Genomic DNA, 20029 nt, shown 5'->3' with positions numbered 1-20029 from the left:
CATGTTTAAAATACATGTAAGAGGGTTGCACCTTACCACAAGATAAAGCTTATTCAGTAAAACTGCTTCAAACAAATTTGTACAAGGCTGTCCATCAAAGTGCCTATGTTAGATGTTTTTCTTCTCATGGTACATGCTGGACCTATTAGGAAGGAGCTGTTGGCTGGGTGTCTTCTGTCCTTGTCACAAAATCACTTTCCTGGAAGCCAGACCCCAGCTGACACTGGAAGATGAACACAAGCTCTAATAATTGGCATGGCCTCTCTTTGCAGGACTGTGGGATGGAGCTGAACGATGAAGACGGGCATCGCTGCTACCCACTGGATGAACATTTGCTTTGTCACTCCTGTCACTTGAAACACATAGAGAATGGCACAACCCCAGCAGCTGCCTACCAGCACCACTACTAGTCAGCGTGGCCAGCGTTGGAAAGCCGGGACAGAAGACTTGTTACATGATCTCCCTCTCCCCACCTTCAGCTGATTTCCTGTGCATGTTTTCCGCCAGTCGGCAGCGTTCCTGTAAAAGGATATGAGAGATTTTTGCTGGATTCACAAAGGATTTCAGCTGCATCAAACCATGTCTACTTGACCAAGAATGTGGCATGTTACCTAAACCAATCAGTTTACTTTTACGTGCCTTTTTCTGCCGCCTGGAGATTCCTCTGGGCTCATTTTGGAAGATTATCCGGTGAAAGCACAATTTGCTCTCGTGCCTATGAACTCGGATCATGCCATGCACAATTAAAAAGCCAGAGGCTGTCTTGCCAGGGACATCCCATCAGTCTACTGTTTCCTGAAAGCACATTTCATCAGGTTCCCTGAAGGACACCAACCTATTAGTACCAGTTTTTTAGATACACTCTCTTTTTATTAATTCTTTAGGAAAAGAAAAGAAAAGAAAGGGGTCTGTGCAAAATGGCACACTTGGACCTTTCAGTTAATTCCCTGAACTCCAGTATCAAGTCTGTAAAAAGGCTGTAAAACCACCAACTCTCCAAGCACAAACAGGCAATGCTGTCTGGCAACTGGAGGCCAACATCCCATTTCAAACAACAAAAAACTGGAACAAGCTAGGCTAAGCTACTGCAATGACTTGGGGCCCAGGCTTGTGTGTCAGCATGACACACAGGGGCCAGTCTGCTGTGCCAGAGTCTGCATAGTGGATCATATTTGGAAAGGAAAGGTCGGGATGCTGAACGTGTGGACATGGGGGAAATCCATCCTCATTCTTGCTTGCAGAGCTCGTGTTGGAAAAAAGCTCTCCATACACAGACAGTTGCCCGAGTTTTCCAGTTTGTCCTCACAGCGCAGCCCTCAGCCTGCCTGTTCCTTTCATGGTGTTTACCCAGCACAAAGCCATTTCATAGTGGTGCTTATTTAGAGCTTGGGAAGCAAACTCGAGATTGTTATGAAGGCTTTGTTACATTTAGAGCCCAGCTCTACAACCTGAACTCATATGAGTATGTTGGCATAAACAGATTTGCTCCCGTGAATAATAACAGCTTATCTGAGTAAGGGGTTAGAGAGTTTGGCCCTTACTTTCTCTTCTGCTGAGAAAGCAGGAAGGCAGATTGTTTCTTTTCTTGACCCCGCCCTGCTTTATAGTCAAAGAAATCTGTTCCCCCCATATGTGTTACATATGTGATGGGTGTGCCTGCACTGCATGTTCTGTACATACCAAAGCTGAGCAGCCCCTCATGTACTGGTACTTTTGTTTAACAAAAATCTCTTAATTTAAAGCCTTGGATGCAGCTGGGGATCTTAACTACTCTTTCTGTCATTTGTGTGGAAAATTAGTTAAATCCTCATGTACCTATGCTAAAGATGTAAAGTTGGTTCTGACTAGCAAAGGATGGGATGACATTCTTGAAGATCTTTTTAGTGAGGAAACTACAATAAGTTAGCTGAGCCATGGCACTGGGACTCCCAAAACGTGCCCATGCTGAAAACCCATTATAGTTCAACTAAACCTCTTTTCTAGTCGCATGGATGTAGCTTGAACTTCACTCGATGTAGTCAGACAGCAACGTGTACCCATCTGGAGCAGCACAGGTGTCAGGTAGCAACAAGTTGCCTGTCTCTGCCTGTGCTAATAAATCATCTTGCCATTGCTGAAATGTGAAACTGCCCCAGCCTCAGGAGCTTGGTGGGCTTGGCATGGAGTTTCATGGTGCCAGCTGACTATCCCGCCCTCTGCCCCATTCAGCTGCAAGTGCCTCCCCCTGTTTCTGCTGCTCTTCAGGATGGGGATGGCAGCTCGGGGCTGGAGGCTGGTCCTGCCTGGAAGCCATCCACAGCTTTGGTGTAGCTTGGCTCTGTGGCACCATTTTTCCTGGGGACACGCATCCCTTCAGTGAGTGACTGAAAGCTCAAGGGAGGGCACTTTACCACTGTGAAATATATCTTCTGAGAGTTTTACCTGTGATTTTAGAGGAGGTAAAATTGACCCCAAATATGTGAGCCCTCCTAGAGCTTTAAATTTAGCCTCCAAATGCTGGTTAGGAAAGGGATGGGAGCTGACACAAAACGTAAGCAGTGCTGCATCCAAGCAAGATGGATCGAGGGCCGCAACAGCCAGGGCAAATCCTGTAGTGCTCTCACCCCAGTGCACAACATCAGCTTATGTCCTGCAGCACAGCTAGGCTGGAGCAGGGAGGGGGTGTTCAAGGTGTGACTGTGATCTTAGGACTGTCTGAAGGGGCTGAGGTGGAAAATAACACTAGCTCACAATCCCTAGTAAATAATTCAGATAGTCCTGGGCAGGTGGTTCTCCGCCCTGAGCTGCTTTTGGCAGCAAAGGTGATGAGATATCAAAGTGGTTTTTGGAAGTGTACTGGTAACACCAGCCTTGATCATCTGTTGCTGTCTCTGAGACCAGATGCTATGTAGCTCATGCTTCTGCTACCTCTTGATTTTTTAGAGCAAGCCCTTGTGCACATTTTTTGGCCTTCGTTTTGTAAAGATCTGGAAACACTAGTGGGATGGGTATTTTCTTTTTAAACTGCAGTTTAAACTTCTGTCTCACCATTGCAGCCTTCCCTACAACCTCAAAATAAGCAGGAGAGAAGGGTACGGGGAGAAGGACAATTTTCCTTTGTGGAAAGCCTGAAGCAGGCAGTTTGTGGCAAGCTGTCTTGCAGGAGCCCTCTTTGCACCACCAGAAAGTTTGGCCTCTGCTCCCACACAGTGTCTTCTTACTCCTGTCAGCCACCCTGTATCCCTCAGTGCTGGGGAAATGAAGGCTGCCCTGCTTCCAGTTTTGAGGTCCCCTATAAATTATTAAATGCCAACACTCTGCTTTCCTGTATTTACAAAGAGATGGAAATGACAGTGTGAAGCTCTTGAAAAAGGAGCCTGTGAGCTTGTGGTTTTGAAGCTAAAGCATCTACTGCACTGCCCTGCACCCCTGTGTGTGCTAACTTCCACTGCTTCTATCTCTGGGAGTTTGAATTCATTTAAGCTCAGTATTATTTCTCCCAGGCTGTGAGTGTCTGAGTCCCTGTTGATTTTCCCCAGCTTGTCCCCAGCTCTGCAGCTGCCTGACAGTGGGTCTGGCACGGGGGGAGGCAGGGGCATCCTGCACAGGGGAACCTTCTCCTCCTTCTGACCCTCTACCAGCCGTCTGTGGAGCTCCAAGCCCTCGCTGCCTGCCTTCAGGCGGCTCCCCCAAAGGGAAATATAGCTCTGGAGCTGGACATGTGAGGTTTTTTGTCCCCTGCAGAGGAATTTCAAAAAACATGTTAAATTCCAACTATCTCATGGCTGATACTCATTGGGTTTTGCTGTTCACATGAACCTTGTTGCCTTTTAATTGATTAAGATGCTATGAAAATGTACTATGAATAGTTAGTCTTGATTCCTCCCCCAGCAAGTTCTTCTGACTGGTTTTAGAGTAAGGAACCCTTGGAAGTCTCATTGTGCTGTTAATGAGTAACTCTCATGCAAATAGTTATTCAAGTGAATTCCCTGAAGCCTGCTTTCAGGAATCAGAACTTAAAAGATTTTTTCATTCAGATCATGCTGTTAAATTTCTATTGCTTAGAATACAGAAACTCATTTAAATAGGGATTTTTGCATAAGAGCTGGGAGAAAGCCCCAGCTACAGAAGCAGCAGACATTTTTTGTGTAAAGTATAAGAAACACCTGTGATCAAAGCAATTTAGGAAACTGCCCTGATGTTAAAACACAGGGAACAGCAGTTTCAAACACTCTGGTAAGGAGCATTTGAAAAGATCTGTGGCTCTTCAGTTTCTGAATTTCATTTGGGGGCTTTTAAAATGTTTTCCCAGTCTTTCAAGGTTTAAATGCTTTTTTTTTGGTAGATCTTTTTACTACAGAGTGAATAGCTGCTTAGTCTGGAAATGGTGGAGTTTCATCAGCAATCGGGTGTGATGTGGCAGCCTTGAAAGGCAGAAACTGGGCTTCCAAGAGCTGGCATGCATCTGGCTGGCCATTCCAAAGAAAGGATTATCTCATTTTTTGGAAAAAAAGTCCCATGTGGGCCTTGACTGCTTGCTATATGCTCACTTTTGGGGTGGTGTGTGCAGTTGTGTCTATGCACATGGGCATGTGGCACGTGCTGCCTGTGAGACAGCTGCCTTTCACACCTCTGTGCCTGCACCAAGTGCTTGTAGGTGCATTTTGAGCAACTTTCTGTGTGTGAATGTAAGGACAAGTTGACCCAGGCCTCATCACTGGGAAATACCCCTGGAGTCAGTACCTGCGGGCAGGGAAGGGCTATGACCAGATACACATCCCTTTCCCCCATCCTGTGAGTGCCTGTGCTACTGGGAGAAGCTGGGAAGGGGTTTGCATTTCTCATCATCACACAGTATTTGTGCATTCATTTTCCTTTTGCATTTCTGTGTCCTGCTGCTCGCTGGCTGCAGTGGGCCTGGCTGTACTTACTGAAGCTGACTGGGCAGACATCTTCCGGAGAGGGCCTGGGACTGCTCACCCACCCTTTTCCTAAGGAGAAGCAAAGCTTTCCTGAGCAATAAAAGTCATTACCCTGCTTTCTTCCAGGCAGAAGCTGGTGTGGCAACATACATCTGCAACCCACTCAGACACAACAGGAGACGGGAAGAAACTGTCCCCACGTGCAAATACATGGCAAAGAGTCCTGTAAAGGCAGGAATGCCCTGCGGCCCTGGTAGAGGGATGACTGGGCTGCAGTTCCCAGCCCTGCCGGCACCAACCCTCGTCCCCACGCAGCAGGTCTGCGGTGCATGGCCAGGCAGGGACCCAGGCACACACACAGGCTCTGGCTTTCTGGATCTAGAAAGCAAATCCAGAGCCTGGCTAACGATACTGAATGGTACTAATTATTTTGTGTTTCCTCCAAAGCTTAGCTCCAGGAGAGAGTGTTTTAGGATTTGTGCTGGTGTAACTAACCTTAGCCTCCTGTGAACACAGCCCTCTTTTCTTCTGTGCTATTAAGTATTTATAAAGAATGAAGATCGGTAGCAGAACAAAGCCACTGGCCTGTTGTGATTTCAGTGATTAAAGACAATATCTTAAGCAATGCTCAGAGTCAACTCTTTCCTAAATTTGCAATGATTGTCATTGCCCAGAGTCCACAGTGGGGTGAGTTATGCCGTGAAATGATGGTTTCCCAACCTCTTCCTTACTCCTGTCCCCAGACCTCAGTGGCTGAACTAGGTGGGGAGAAGCACCTCAGTGGGGTTCACTGGGAATTTACAGTCCTTCGCAGGCACCTGGTATTTGCTGCAGCTCCATTGGAGGCTGTCCTGCTCTGGCATCCTTCTGGGGAGACCCAGGTCCCAGGCTGAGGAGCTGGGGAGGGATGTGCTACCTGTCAGAGCAGGCTCCGATCCCAGCATGGGAATCTCCTTTGCAGTGTTGGCAGGGATGGGTTCCTTAGAGGGTTTTGGGTAGTGTTCCCATGGCTCTGGGATTCATGGCAGCCACATGGTGCCCCTGCTATCAGCTACCGGGACACCTCCCGCCTGAAGACTGGATGTTGGCCAGGCAGCACCACAGCAGCTTGGAGCTGTCAGCTAAAATGAAGCAAGTAAATAGGAATAACTAAATATAGTTCCCCCTCCTTGAGGCAAAAAGCTGCCCAAATCTGGGGCATGACACCCAGAGAGCTGGATCCGGTGGGAAACTGGCCAGGAGGTGCCCCAGGTTTGCTCCTTGTCAAACCCCATGGCCTGGGGGTGGGTCAGAAAAGGTGCCCGGGCGCACAGCAGTTGTCCCTGACTTGGGGGACTGCCAAGGGTGGGAAGCCCTATAACACCACCTAACCCTGGGAGGTTTGGAGACCCCCACATTGGGGGCATGCAGGTGGCAGTGGTGGGCCTATGCAGAAAGGGGGGCGGGCTGCAGACAGCACCCTCGCCTCGAAGTGCAAGGGAAAAAAAAGTAGGCGGTAGAAAAAAGAGCAGCCGAGCCAGCCAGGAGTCGAACCTAGAATCTTCTGATCCGTAGTCAGACGCGTTATCCATTGCGCCACTGGCCCTGCTCGGAAGAAAGCTCCTGCCCCTGTGTACTTCAGCACAGCTCTCCCGCGCTGGCTCAGCCAATGGCGGCGCCGCCGAGTCCGCCCGGCCCCGCCCCCTCCTGCCATAGGCGGCGCCCCGCCCTAGGCTCGCCGCGCGCCCGCGGAGGTTTGTCCCGAGCGAGGCCCCGTTGCTCCGGCCCAGGGACGCGTCAGTCGGCCAGGGAGGGAGAGGCCGGGTCGGAGCGGAGCTGGCGGCGGCCGGGGAGAGCCCGAGGGGACGGATGGCGACGGCAGCACCGGCGGGAACCACGGCAGCGGCGGCCTACGCCAGCCTGAAGCTGTGAGTGACCTGTTGGGACAGGGATGATGCGGCTGTGCTACCTGCCAATGGGGAGGGAAAGGGAAGGGAGGAGCCGCCGGTGGAGCGACGGTCGTCTGTCCCTTGCTGTCCCCTGCCCTTCCCGGGCCTGTCCTCTGCCCTTTCTGCCCATTTCGGCCCCCTCGCTCACCCGAGTGACCACGAAGGGCTTGGCCTGAGGCGGCAGTGCGTGCGGGAGAGTGGGAGGAGGAGGAGGGAGGACTTTGGCCGCGGACACGGGTCCCCTGTCGCCGTCCGTCTGATAGCGCTGTGGGCGGGCGGCTCTCGTGTCTGTGTCGCTTCCCTCCCGCGTGTCCAGGAGGTCAGTGCCTGCGGGGCTTCCCTCGGCGTGAGGAGCCAGGGCTGCCTGCTGGTCGTGGACTTTCCCTCTCTGCAGACATTCCAAACCCACCTGGACGCATTCCTCTGTCACCTGCTCTGGGTGATCCTGCCTTGGCAGAGGGGTTGGACTAGATGGTCTCCTGAGGTCCCTTCCAACCCTAACGATTTTGTGATTCCGCCTTCCTGCTTGTAGGTAGCTGCTGTAGGGGCTCGGGCGCTGTGTAAGGCTGTGTGTGCGCAGCGCCGCTTGCCAGCAGAAGGTTCCCTAGGCGTGCTTGTCCATCGGTCTCTCGTGACACAAATAGGCTTTCTTTTGTGGTGTGTGATGGTTTTGATGCCAGTTGATGACTGAACTTTGAGGGCTTTGAACTTTCGGGACTCTCCTGTGCAGTGCCGGCTCTGACTTTCCCGGTGTACTTTTTTTTAACTACCCAGTGTAATTTTTTTATTAGAACAAATATTTTTTTTAGGGGAGACTGTAACCCTTTGAATGTGTGTGTATGCCACGTGTTTGTTTGCTGCTTTTAATACAGTAGAAGAAGTTGCATAACCAAAAGCAGTGCAAAGTTAACGCTGCAAGAGGCATTTCCATGATAAACCCTCACACCAACCAGTTCAAACTCCCTAGGGTGTTACTCTGAGCATGAGACTCTTCATGACTGAAACCAAAAGTGAAGTGTGTTTGTGTGTCCTAAAGGCGTTCCCAGGCTTTTGACCTCTAAACAGTAGCTGGAAATTCCACAGTTGAGTTACCGATGCCATTTTCAGGCAGCAGTATCTGAAAGTGATTCTTAAGCCTGATTTAACTGTACTTTACGGTCTGTTAAATTTCATTTGACAGTCATCTTTTGGATTCAGAGCAAACATACTTAGGTCTTTTGGAGGTCTGTATAAACAGTTTGCCATAATGCTGTTTTGTGTTTCAAAGTCACTGGGCTTCTTATTTTGTTTAGGTAGTTGTATGAGGGTACACGGACCCTGGAGGTAATTGAGTATTGCTGAAGAGTAAGATCAGCAGTGATGGCTGAAAGACTTTACTTGGTAGAAAGCTTTTTCTTTTTCCTCTTGTCACCTAAGCAGTATTTGTCTTTCTTTAAGCTGATCTTGTGATCTTTTTGCCTGCAGAGGAGCAAAGGTGAGTTGTGTGAGTAGCAGTTGTGTGACTTGTAGTACACGTTGTTCTTACTGACATTTTTTTCAAGTAAAAGCACTTCTCTAGATACAGGCTAGTAAGGAATTCTATCATTCAAAATTTAATCTTGGCTAAAAGTAAGCTTTGATCTTTTTAGAACAAGGCTGTCTCAGATGTAGTTTAACGTGAGTTTTTTCATAAACATGAAAACAGAATTGGTTTGTGTTCTGAAAAATGAGCTTTTGTTGTTGTTGTCATTACACCAAGTTGTGATCATGGCTGCAGATTTTCTATTAAGTGTTTTGAAGATACAGAGCCATAACTTGGGTGATGAGTCAAACCTACCGGGTTGTCAAGGTCAAAGGAGAATGTTCTTATGAAAAATCCAGGCTAGACTTCAGTTTCAGGATTTAGTGGTGGCAGTATTTGAGTTTGGATTTTTAACTGGCTACTCATTCTCAAGATGAGGCCAGATTCTGTGACTGTACCTCTTCTGTGTAGTCTGGTGGCCCTGTATGGAGCTTCCCTGACTGCAGTGCTCTGCATCCTGTACATCCAGCCACAGGTTCTAGCTCTCAACACAAACTTCTTGTGTTCTCCACCTTATCAAAAGTAGTGGTTCACAACTTTTGTGCTTTGACCAGTGACATCAGTCAAGTTCAGGTGATACCAGTAAAAGTGCTGATGTCTGGCATTTGGGCTGCTTATGAAACTGATTGAGTTACACCAACAGTTATTGGGGAAAACTGTGAACCTGAAAACTGCTATCCATAGTTGTCATCTGTGTCACTGCTATACTTAATTAACTTCTTCTGGTAGCCTCAGGAATAAATGGTAAAATTCAAGCAGCTATTGCAGGTATTGCATTCACAACTGGTAGTGGAGTTGCCAGTCCAGTTAATGTATGAAAACTGATTGTTAAAGCTGTCTGCAGAATAGAGAAAATTCTGGCTGTTGTTTTGGCTCAGTTAAAATCACTTTTTTTTCCATTAGTGCTTGGATGAAGACTTATCTTGCTGATAGCCTTCTCAGTATCCTGTGGGTCCATGAGACTAGCTGTGTTTCAAATTTAACTCCTCCTACCCATAGTTATGTTGCTTCACATGCTTTGTGAAAGTACTTGTCAGTCTTTAGTAGCTACTGCACTTGAGCACAGTGTTTTTCACTTGTGTGTGTTTGGGGGGACATCTAAAGGGGTGTTTCGGTTTGAATAATGCTTCCAGAAAGAACAGCTACAAATCTTTTTCTTCCTGCTCCATCTAAGTGGCTGTCGTGGTAAAGCTCAGGGATGTTGGTGGAGCAGGACATTAACTTATGCAGTAAATTATTTTCATCTAGAGTGAAACTTCGCTGGAAATAGACATTATGTAGCTAAGCCTTTAATAAATGCCTTTTCTGTTTTGTTTTTAAATAGTATTTCCATTAGTGTTTTCTAAATCCTGGGGTTTTTCTCCCTGCAACAACTACTGCTCTTTGGGAGATGTTCCAATTCCTTGAGCTGTTTCTGCTAAAGGAGTAATATTTATGGGAGACATATAATTAGCACACCTGCTCACCTAGAAAATCTGGAATCTCTGGAGTGCTGAAACCACCAGTGTGTTAGTTCTGTTACTTAACATACCATCGGGACTCTGCATAAACTAACATCTTTCCTGTATCACCGCAGACCAGTTAGCTGTGCTCAAGATACCAAATGCATCTCTATGCAGTACAGGGTGTGCTTTTGGCTTGCTTTTTTATGGTAGTCAGAGGCTGACATCAAAGAGTTTCCTGCATTAGAGCAATGTTCAGTATTTATGGTGAAATGATCAATTACTGAAGTAAGGGTTTGGCTGTTGAGGCCTAGAAGGCTTAAGTGGTATTGAGTGAAGTACTATCTTTAGTGGCCATTAGAGCATGATGGGTCCTCTTCCATGCTGTATCTGAACACAGGAATATTCCTATCTGTAAGATCAACCTAATTAAAATGTGGGATGCAACTGCATCATCTGTATTATACACAGTGCTGCTTTATAACGTAACTAAGGAAGTGAAACTTCACAACAAATACACAAACAAAAGAAATACTATCTCACTTAATTGTAAATGAATCTGACTTTACACTTGGTTTAAGCAACAGTGGTTTGTTCTTTTTTGAGGTTTTTTTTTTGGTTGTTTGGTTTTTTTTTATGTTTCTGTTATGTTAGGAATCAATACTTTTTTCCCACAACTTTGAATTGTAGGAATGAAATCTACTGAGTTGCTTTATCTCTTGGCAGCAATCCACACAGTTTCAGTTGGAGAAGATTATCAAACTGAAATCCAAGTCACCTTCAGTAATATTTTAAATGGGAATTTGGTGATTGCAGTTCCTCAATATTTCTCTTGAGTAATGTGAGTTATACTATCAATGTAAAATATTAGTGTTTATTGCTTCCTTTGTTCTTTAGCACTACTGACAAATAGTTCATTATAATGATTTTAAGTTTTCCTTTATTTAAAAAAAGGGAATAAAAGGACTCCAATTTTGTGAAGATTTGATATGCTGTTAAGTTGTAAGGGGAGCAAGATACTGGTGGTGAGAGTTCTTGATGTCTTGTATGGGTCTAGACAGCAGTGACAATGTAGCTGAGGAGAAGGCAGGCTCCTACTGTCAAATATGAAGCTTATACAAAAACAGAATGTGGCCTGGTGTGTGAAAACGAGTTCTAAACGTAACTACAGACACTTTAGCCTTCCATAAAATACTGCTTTCCTAATTGGTTTTTTTTTGTATAATACTGGCACTTGGACTTTCATCTGTCCTTATGCATTAAAAGAATAGAATGAATCTCCAGATTCCTAGTCATGAATGATCCTTTCTTCACCATTTAATATCTCCTTGTCAAATCAGTAAAATTAGCATGTCTAATCTTGTCTAATCATCTGTCTAAGCTTGTGATAGACATACAAGCTTGCTAGTGAATACAGTTTGGAGATGAACCTATTCATGCAGTGTTCATCAGCTTCCTTTCTGAAAGACAAGTGAGAGGCAATCATCTTGACTATAGTGATTTTACAATAGAAAAGGTCATCTGAGTGAGAATGAGACTACTAGCCTAGTTCTGGTAATTGGTAAAGTTGTAAACTTGGGCTGGAACTGCTTTGAGTCTTGGCCTCTTCCTCAACTATATTTATTTTAGGAAACATTGAACTTCTTGCAAAAATGAAGCAAGGACTAAGTGAATCATCTTTCTGTTGAAAATTTTGAAGAGCACTAATTATCTCACTTCTTCTGAAGCATGGATTTAATATCTTGCAGCGCCTTAGGCTTTCCACTTTGTGTTGCACAGTTGTATTTAAGGCAGTTTTTAAGGGTGATCCCAACAGTGTAGTATTTGTTCAAGTTCTGTCAACTTTGTAGATTGGTAATGATTTCTTCTTGCCCCTGTCTCCCCTCTCACTCAAGGGGAGTCAGCAACAATTCTGTTTCAGAGTGCTGCAAGCTGCTGAAGCCTTTTTGGTCCATTGAGCTGAAAACAGGGATGACTTGTCTTGCATTCTCTATGACACTTTTGTCACCAAGTTTGGTCCTGGAGAGGACCGTGGGAAGGAGGACTTTGAATGAATGCAAAACATAAATTTCTAGCTTTGCTTAAACTATAGACATTGAGTAAGAGGAGATAAACGTGATAGAGTTGTTAAAAGGGCAGTGGTAGTGGCAGGAGATAATGTGGTCAAGGATTTGAGAGAAATGCTGGGATCTGATCTAGCAAAGTGGGGTCTGTGACACACACTGAGAGACCAAACACCATTTGCAGTGGCAGCGTTAATTCTCTCTGTTTTCTTTTCAGTTTGGGGATATTGAGAATAAAAGACTGCTTGTTCTTCAGGGAGAAATTGTTATTCTTGTGTGTGGTAAAGAAAACATTTTTTTATTATGACAATTATTTGACATTTGTAAGCTTCTCAGTTGGTTAAAAACAGGCTTTAACCAATATGCATGTGAATCTCTGTGCTGAGACTGTAGTAGTGTCATGGCCATGTTGCACTTCATAATGTAAGGAGCAGCTTTTAAAAATACTGATCATGGATGGAAATGCTCTTTGTGCTCTGTCCAGTCAGTGTAGATGTCTTGTCCGTGTTGTGCTCTTCATACAGAGTATTCAAAAACTGAAACTATAGTTCCTAACGCTTTTTTTGGAGACTGTTCAACCTGATAGGTTAACATACTTTTTCAACTTATTTTGATTGGGATACTCAGATTAAGTAAGACTGTAAGAGAGTAGGATTGCATAAGCATCTGTGTTAATGGCACAAGAGGTCCAATATTAAACTTTGTCGATTCTCTTCATGGCTGTTTTTGTATTTGAACTCTTGTGTGTCAACTGACATCCCAGAGAAAGATGGGTGTTCAACTAAACCAATGGAAGATTAGCTGCAGCTTTCTCTTGTGGAAAAAATGCCTCCTGTTGCTTCCTGCCAGCTAGCAATAGGTTTCTGACTGCATCTTAAATAGTATATCCTGTTTTCTTTTTTGATGCTTTAACAAACGGAGGGTTTGTAGATGTTCTAAGCTTGTCTTGCCCCTGTTCTATCTGTGTAAACTTGTTTGTTTTTTGCCATAAAACCAGCTCCCATTATTGCTGTGAAACTCCCCTAAAAAGCTGGGGGTGCACATGTGCACTTCATCAAAAACAGAAACAATGAAAGCAAAGTAGATGTTTTAAGGCTTCAGCATTCAGCAAACTGCATATTTGTATTTCTTATTCTGATATTTTTATTTTTGAAGATAAAGCATTTAATATGTATACCTGAAAGATTTAAGGCTGCTGATTTACAAAGGAAATGCTGTAGATGTGTTTCCCATTTTAGGACCCATAGACTAATTTTCCTGTAATGAAGTTAAATTATCTGATGAACACTTAACTATTAATTGCTTTACAGTTGGTTGTGTTATTTGGTGTTTGGTGGATTTTTTCAGTTCAGTATTTGCTCTCCTCTGGCTTTCCTCTTAATTTCCCAGTGAGGTTGTGGAATCGCCATCCTTCGTGAGAGTCAAAACACACCCTAAGAAACAGGGTTTAACTTAGAAGTTGAATAAACTCTTGAGTTGGCCCTGCTTTAAGTGGGTGGAAAGTGGGGTCTTCTAGACCTCATTTTAAGGACTCTGTGGTGAGTTGATCCTGGGTGCCCCCTGGAGTGGATCAATCACTCCCCTCCTCACCTGGATAGGGGAGACAAAATAAAAGGAACAACTCTTGGGTCAAGATAAGGGCAGGGAGAGATCACTCAGCTATTACAGTCACTGGCAAAACAGAGTCAACTTGGGGAAATTAGTTTAATTTATTAATAGTCGAATCTGGGTAGGATAATAAAAAATAAAGCCAAGCCTTAACACCTTCCCCTCACCCCTCCCTTCTTCCTCAACTCCACTCCTAGTTTTCTCTACCTCCTTCATCTCCCCCATCAGCACAGGGAGACTGGGAGTGGGGTTTGTGGTCAGTTCATCACACTTTGTCTCTCTTGCTGCTTCCCCAGTGGAAGGACTCCTTCCCCTGCTCCAGCATGGGGTCCCTCTCCCGGAGACTCTGAGACAATTCTCCACAAACTTCTCCAAAGGGAGTCCTTCCCACAGACCGCAGTTCTTCATGATCTGTTCTAGCGTGGGTCCATTCCACAGGGTGCACTCCTTCAGGAACAGACCGTTCCAGCATGGTTTCCCAGAAGGGTCATAAGTCCTGCCAGTGTTCCAGCACAGGCTTCCCATGGGGTCAGAGCCTCACAGAATCACAGAATATTCTGAGTTGGAAGGGAACCACAAGGATCATCAAGTTCATCTGTTAAGTGAATGGCCCATATGAGGATCAAACCTTGGTGTTATTAGCACTACTTATTAACCAGCATCTCCCTGCTCTGTCGTGGCCCTCCAAGGACTGCAGGTGGATCTCTGCTCTGCCATGGACCTCCATGGGCTGCAGGGGGACAGCCTTGCCTCACTGGTCTTCCCCAGGGGCTGCAGGGGAACCTCTGCTCCAGCTCCTGGAGTACCTGCTGCCCCTCCTTCTGCACTGACCTTGGTGTCTGCAGAGTTGTTTCTGTCACATGTTCTCACTCCTGTCCCCTGCTGCAGTTGCTGTTGTGCTGGGCTTTTCCCCCTTCTTAAATATGTTATCCATCACTGATGGGCTGGGCCTTGGCCAGCAGTGGGTCTGTCTTGGAGCTCACTGGCATTGGCTCTGTCAGATACAGAGGGCTTCTCGCAGCTTCTCACAGAAGCCAGTCCTGTAGCCCTCTCCGCTACCTGGCCATCACAGTCCTCTGATCTAAATTAGGGTTCTAATTCAGCTTTCTGAAGGATTAAAAAAAATAAAAAAGATGTGTAGAAATGCAAGATCTATTTAGGGAGAAAGAGCCTAAAAATATCTACCCTGTTACTAGAACAAGAATTTTAAAACTCTGACCCCATGTTTTGTCAAGCCTTAAACTAAGAAAAATCACTGTAAGAGTCAAGAACACTAGTTTTAAGAGTGTTTGGGGTGTTTTGTTTGTTTGCTGAGCATTTCCTGTGTACGGCTACAAGTCACTTCTGCATAACTCTCCTACCAATGCACAGTGAAACATGTCTGGCTTCTTGCAACTGTGTTAATGGGTGTATTTTTAAGGAACACTTCTAAAAACTGTTTATGACTAGCATTGGATTTTGTGCTGGTTTTGAAGAGAAGGAAGGGAAAGATGGCAATGAAGTCTGAACAGGAAGTCAGTGTGTGACTTGTCTGGTGGGGAGGATACATGTTATGATGTGTGTGTCATGTAGACCTGGCTAACAAGTCTGGGGAATGGTAGTGTTGGGACACCTGCTTCAATAAATTAGCGTGCCACTGAACTTCTCCATTTCTACTGTGTTGTTTCTGGTGGATTCTTGCAATACTTAAAACACTAATGTGAAGCAGGTGTGTTTATCATTTCGTACATTACTTTTATGTTTATTAGATTTGCATTAAGCATGTGGTCTGATCTGTTAGGAAGATTTTGGTTTAAAAAATTTCTGATTTTGTGTTGGGTTTTGATTTATCTCAGGTATGGTTCAAGCTTACAGGAATTAGAGTGGACCACTATGTACACAAACTCACTTTCATATCTTTACCTTATGGTAATAAAAAAGGATTAAGATTGTTAAACAGGCCATGACACTTGCAATAACGGATGAGCTGGATTTACTTTTTGTATTTCTTTTTTCCACACTGTCAACGTCAGTGGCTGTTGGGAAGCAATCCAGTGAGAATTTTGTTATTTTGCAGCTGAAATAAGGTGTAAAATTGATTGCTCTGTCTTCAGGTGGTAAAGAATAAACAAACCCAAAGTAAGTTTTACTAAACTAATTCCTTTTTCCTCTCTATTCTCTTAAAGACATATAACGCCAGAGAAGTTCTATGTGGAAGCCTGTGATGATGGAGCAGATGATGTGCTTGCTATTGATAGAGTCTCCACAGAAGTCACTCTTACAGGTGACTCTCCTCACCAGTATTTCTTAATACAGTCTTCTCTGTCCTTTCTGTCTGTTTTGCTCTAGGAGTCCAAAAAGATCTTCAGAACCTTACTGAGATGATACTGACATAATTGTTTTTGGTTTTAGTTACTGTTTAAAGCAGTGCTTTGTATTCTGTTCTGGAGAGCTTTGTTTCAAATGCCTTTTCACTGTGGGTAACCAGGATGATAGTGCTTGCCTGTTTTTGGTAAGACTGTCCATCACAACAGGGGAAGCTGACTCATCCAATCTAGTTGGGGTTGGTGCTAGAAGTTCAAGATCAAACAGGGGAAGGATTGGACACTGGGGTTCTGCAGCTTTTCCAAATTGTCCCAGTGCTTTTTTTTTATATAAAACTGAAACCTGACTTTTCATAAAGCCTCTAGAAATAGCAACAGTAAAAAACCCATGGTGTAAATTTTGTTCTGTGTTGCAAATCTGGATTCAAATGTCACTGGGAGTAGTCTTAAGCCTGTTGATGTCTTGAAAATTTTAGTTTCATTTTTTAAACAATGTGAAACAATGAACTTTGATTAAATAACAGTAAAATGAAGGCAGTGGGAGACTTCCCTTTTGATACTTTAGGAGTTTGGCACCACAGTATTACTAATCTCCAAACAGACAGAAATGCTACAGTAGTAGTAATATAAAAGCAGTCATTCTCTCTCTTTTATTAGACTTCTTGTATAAGAAGCCAAATGTAAGAATAGTGTGCCCATCCCACTAATACTTTTGGAATTGTAGTATATTATCTCAATTTCTCCTGCAAAACTGTCCCTTCAAAACTGTAAAGATTGTTATCCCAAGTGTTTTGTTAGTCTAAATCTCTCTCACTACTAGTGTTTTATCACATGAACCTGCAAGGGTGTCTAAAGCAAAGTAAGAGTCAAGGGTTACCTTTCCCAGTTTTCTGAGTTCTGGGAAAATGCCTCATTCTAGGGGATGTTTTGGGTTTCTTTAGATTTCTCTAATATCCCTTCTGTTGTTTTAGAAGTGTAGGTTGATGAAACTTACACATGCTAAGACTTTTAATTGATATTTGGATACTTTTTGGATCTTGGATCTCTTGGTATGTTGTTTGGAATACTGTGTCCCTTGCCACGTGTATGCTGCTGTTGGTAGTTTTTGCAGAGAGAGCCTGCAAAACTAGAGGTAGAGACAGAAGTAGACCAAGGCTCAGAAGAAGCAAACCAGACCTGGGAGGCACAAGCACTTATGGTTTGGTTGTGTTTTATGTCTTGCTGGCTTCAAAACAAAGCTTCTGGAAGCTGGCAGGACAATACATTATTGAGGAGTCTACTTGCTATACTATCATGTAAATAAGCTTGAATTTATTCAGTTAAATGACAACTTTGATTAAACATGAGAAATTGGTTAGAAATTGGGTTAGAATTCCAGGTCCTCCTCCCAAACCTCCATGAGGCTTTTAAATTCTGATGCTTTGTTTCTTATATTTAACACTGTAGCAAAACTTGATTTAACCAGGAAGGGTGGAGAAACCTAGTTTTAGTAGTGTTCCAATACAGTCATGAAAGAAGCAGTCTGAAATGTTCTTTTCTTCTGCTTTTCAGTTAAAAAAGATGTTCCCCCTTCGGCTGTTACGAGGCCTATATTTGGTGTATTGGGAACAATCCGGTTGGTGGCAGGTAAGGAGAACAGAACTGTGCTCTTTAAAAATACTTAGACAAAATAGATTGCTAAAGAAGCTCTAAAGGCAAAAATAGTATTTGCAAGTATCTGAGGTTGCACTTTCATCAGAATGATAAGTTTTCCTTGTGGCTTGTAGAGGATGGAGGCATCCAAATCTACTTTATCATGAATGTTTGTGTAACTCCTAAAACCAGGAGGTGCTCTAAAGGTAGGGTTAACTGGTGGTTGTTTGAGTTTTAAGGAATGCATTTCAAACGAGTGCAAAGAACCTCATCTACTTATTCTTTGTAACTGTTTTAATCTTAGCTGCAGGATTTGATGCAACAGTTGACTGTTGCGTTGCGAAGCTTGACTTTAAATCAATAATCACGGTACACAAATAGCTGAGTGACAGGGTGATAGACAAGTAGATGCAGCTGTTCAAGTAATGATTGTGTTGCAACTGCCCTGCAAATATGGAGAAAATCCAACATGAAAAGGAGAAGGGCGGATGGGACCAATTCTAAGTTAAGGGAGTTTTAGGATAACGTAAGAATAAGTTGTTCAGTTTTCTAAGTGTCTCAGTGGTCATATCCAAGCAGCCACTGCCGCAAATAAACCTGATGTATAAAGTGTAAGCTGTCAGGAAAGTGAGCATTGCTGCTCCAACAATCCTTTTTGTAGATTTTGGAAGAGTTTGAGACTGAAGTAGTCTGAAAAATTATGTAATAAGCAGGATACATACTGAATGCAATCTCCATGTGTAGAAAGGATAAAAGAACACTCACTGAAGTATTCTCAACTGAAGCAAAGGGTGATTGTGTTGAATGCAGTGACTTCTGACAGGATCTTAAAACTGCTGAATTTTCTATGCCCATATTCTAAAGAGTTGTGGGTCTTGCAGAGTAAGAGTAATATAATGGATACATGTGTCTTAGGGACTTGATGAGCGCTGACTGTTTTAAAACTGAACTGCCCCAAAGGCAGTTTACAGGCTCAGTAATGATTGCTATTCATCTGACTGAATATTAAATAAAATATAGAATATGTAAAAGCTTGGGGTTTTTTCATTCTACCCTCTAGAGCTTTGCACTGAGTGTTAGCGTAGAGCTGTCAAAGTAAAGATGTTAGCAGCTAAATTAAATGTTTAGCTAAGTGTTATTAGGCAGTTCACTGCTGTTAACTGTAAAACCAGCCCTGTATCTAGCAATGCAGCCTCTTTAACATATATAAATATTCTTTGTCTGTTGCACTATTAAGAGTAAACTTTTCCTTCAAAAGCAAGATGACACTGAAATATGCTATGCTTAGAAATAAGGTTATGTTGTGGTCACCAGTGAGTGTAAATTAATTGCTCTGCGTGAACTGTCCATGATTATGGGGTGGATTTTTTGCTTCGTTACTTAAGCAACCAGGGAAATAGCAAACTTCCTGACTTAAATTGCTAACAGACACCCAAATGTCTTTGTTCTGTTTTGAACCTGTTAGGAGGAATATTTTTTCATGATAAGTTGAATAGTCTTTTTGGCTTTTGAAGCATGCTTCCTTTCATGTGTTTTGGACTTGCTCTGTGCTTTTCTAACCACATTCAAGAGCATTGGCCTCTTTTTGAGTTAGCAAACCTGAAGACTTTCAGATTGTCTCTGATCAGAAGTAAGAGTAGGTGACACTTTATTTTGTCCACTTTTTTTTAAAATTCCTTAAATTTAATGAGTAGCTCAAGGTCTCTGGACATAGAGAAGTGGGTGGCTTAGCAAGTACATTTTGCTTTTGCTCCAGCCCTGTGTGCTTTTGCTACACTTAAGGACATAAAGTTCTGTTGGTTTCAGTTTTCTGATACAGTTATAGGCTGCTTTTCTTAATATATGCAGCTCTTTGTTTTGTTTTTTTTTAACTTTGTTCTTTCTGCTTTACAGGCACATATCTTATTGTAATAACAAAAAAGAAAAAAGTAGGTGAGATTTTCAGTCATGCAATCTGGAAAGCAACAGACTTTGACATCCTCTCCTACAAAAAGACCATGCTGCACTTAACTGATATTCAGGTAGGTACATTGATTAGGGGAGTATGGAGGAATGTTATTGTATGTTAATGTTCATTGCCACAGGAGCTTAATTTGATGAAGCTATTAATGTAACTTAGAATATCATCTATTTATGGATGTGCATTTTTGCTTCTCTTAAAATGGGACACCCTTCCTAATGCTTCTGTTAAGTCTTTCTCACACGTTTACTCTTCTGACAGCCCCTACAGTAAACTGCATTGCTGTCATCTTATCTATCTTGCTTTCTTTTTGGAATTGTTCAATTACATAGTTACCCAGCAGGGAAGAATTAACTTTTTTTTTTGAGGGAGGGAAAGATGGAATGTATTTTAAAACAGATATGTAGTGGATTGATAAAAAGCAGGTCAGGGTGTCTAACCAATGGAGCTGGAAGGGAATCTGATAGTTTTTCAGGAAAGGAATGAGGTTAATCAGAACTTGAACCAGAATACAAATTATAACTTAGTGTCTGATAACTATTCTTTTGTCTTGCCATCTTGCCTTTTTTTTTTTTTTTTTTTTTTTTTTTTTTTTTTTTTGACTGACTGAGTGGTTTTCAGGGAAACTAAC

General features: G+C 43.4%; 2 protein-coding genes and 1 non-coding gene across 4 annotated transcripts in view; 2 read left to right on the top strand and 1 right to left on the bottom strand.

Moving 5' to 3' along the window:
* Positions 1 to 5528, top strand: part of LIMD1 (LIM domains containing 1) — a 33582-nt gene extending 28054 nt beyond the window's left edge. The window contains exon 8 of the mRNA XM_032105668.1: positions 273 to 5528. Within this exon, the coding sequence (XP_031961559.1) occupies positions 273 to 410 (138 nt within the window). The 3' untranslated portion in view covers positions 411 to 5528. The remainder of the gene's footprint in view (positions 1 to 272) is intronic.
* An 885-nt stretch (positions 5529 to 6413) lies between these two features.
* Positions 6414 to 6486, bottom strand: TRNAR-ACG. Its single transcript has one exon. It is a non-coding gene; the product is annotated as a tRNA-Arg (tRNA).
* A 151-nt stretch (positions 6487 to 6637) lies between these two features.
* The window catches only part of SACM1L (SAC1 like phosphatidylinositide phosphatase), a 30399-nt gene continuing 17007 nt past the window's right edge, over positions 6638 to 20029 (top strand). Inside the window, exons 1-4 of one of the 2 annotated variants that reach the window (XM_032105644.1) lie at positions 6638 to 6808; positions 15669 to 15766; positions 17358 to 17432; positions 19332 to 19459. In XM_032105644.1, the coding sequence (XP_031961535.1) occupies positions 6750 to 6808; positions 15669 to 15766; positions 17358 to 17432; positions 19332 to 19459 (360 nt within the window). In that variant the 5' untranslated portion in view covers positions 6638 to 6749. Of the gene's footprint in view, positions 6809 to 15668; positions 15767 to 17357; positions 17433 to 19331; positions 19460 to 20029 lie in introns of those variants that run through there. The other variant, XM_032105654.1, reaches the window with a different exon arrangement.

This window comes from Corvus moneduloides, chromosome 1 (genome assembly GCF_009650955.1).
Source record: "Corvus moneduloides isolate bCorMon1 chromosome 1, bCorMon1.pri, whole genome shotgun sequence".
NCBI classification, from domain to species: Eukaryota; Metazoa; Chordata; class Aves; order Passeriformes; family Corvidae; genus Corvus; species Corvus moneduloides.
Note: the sequence above shows the minus strand (reverse complement) of the source record. Positions and strands in the feature narration are given on the sequence as shown.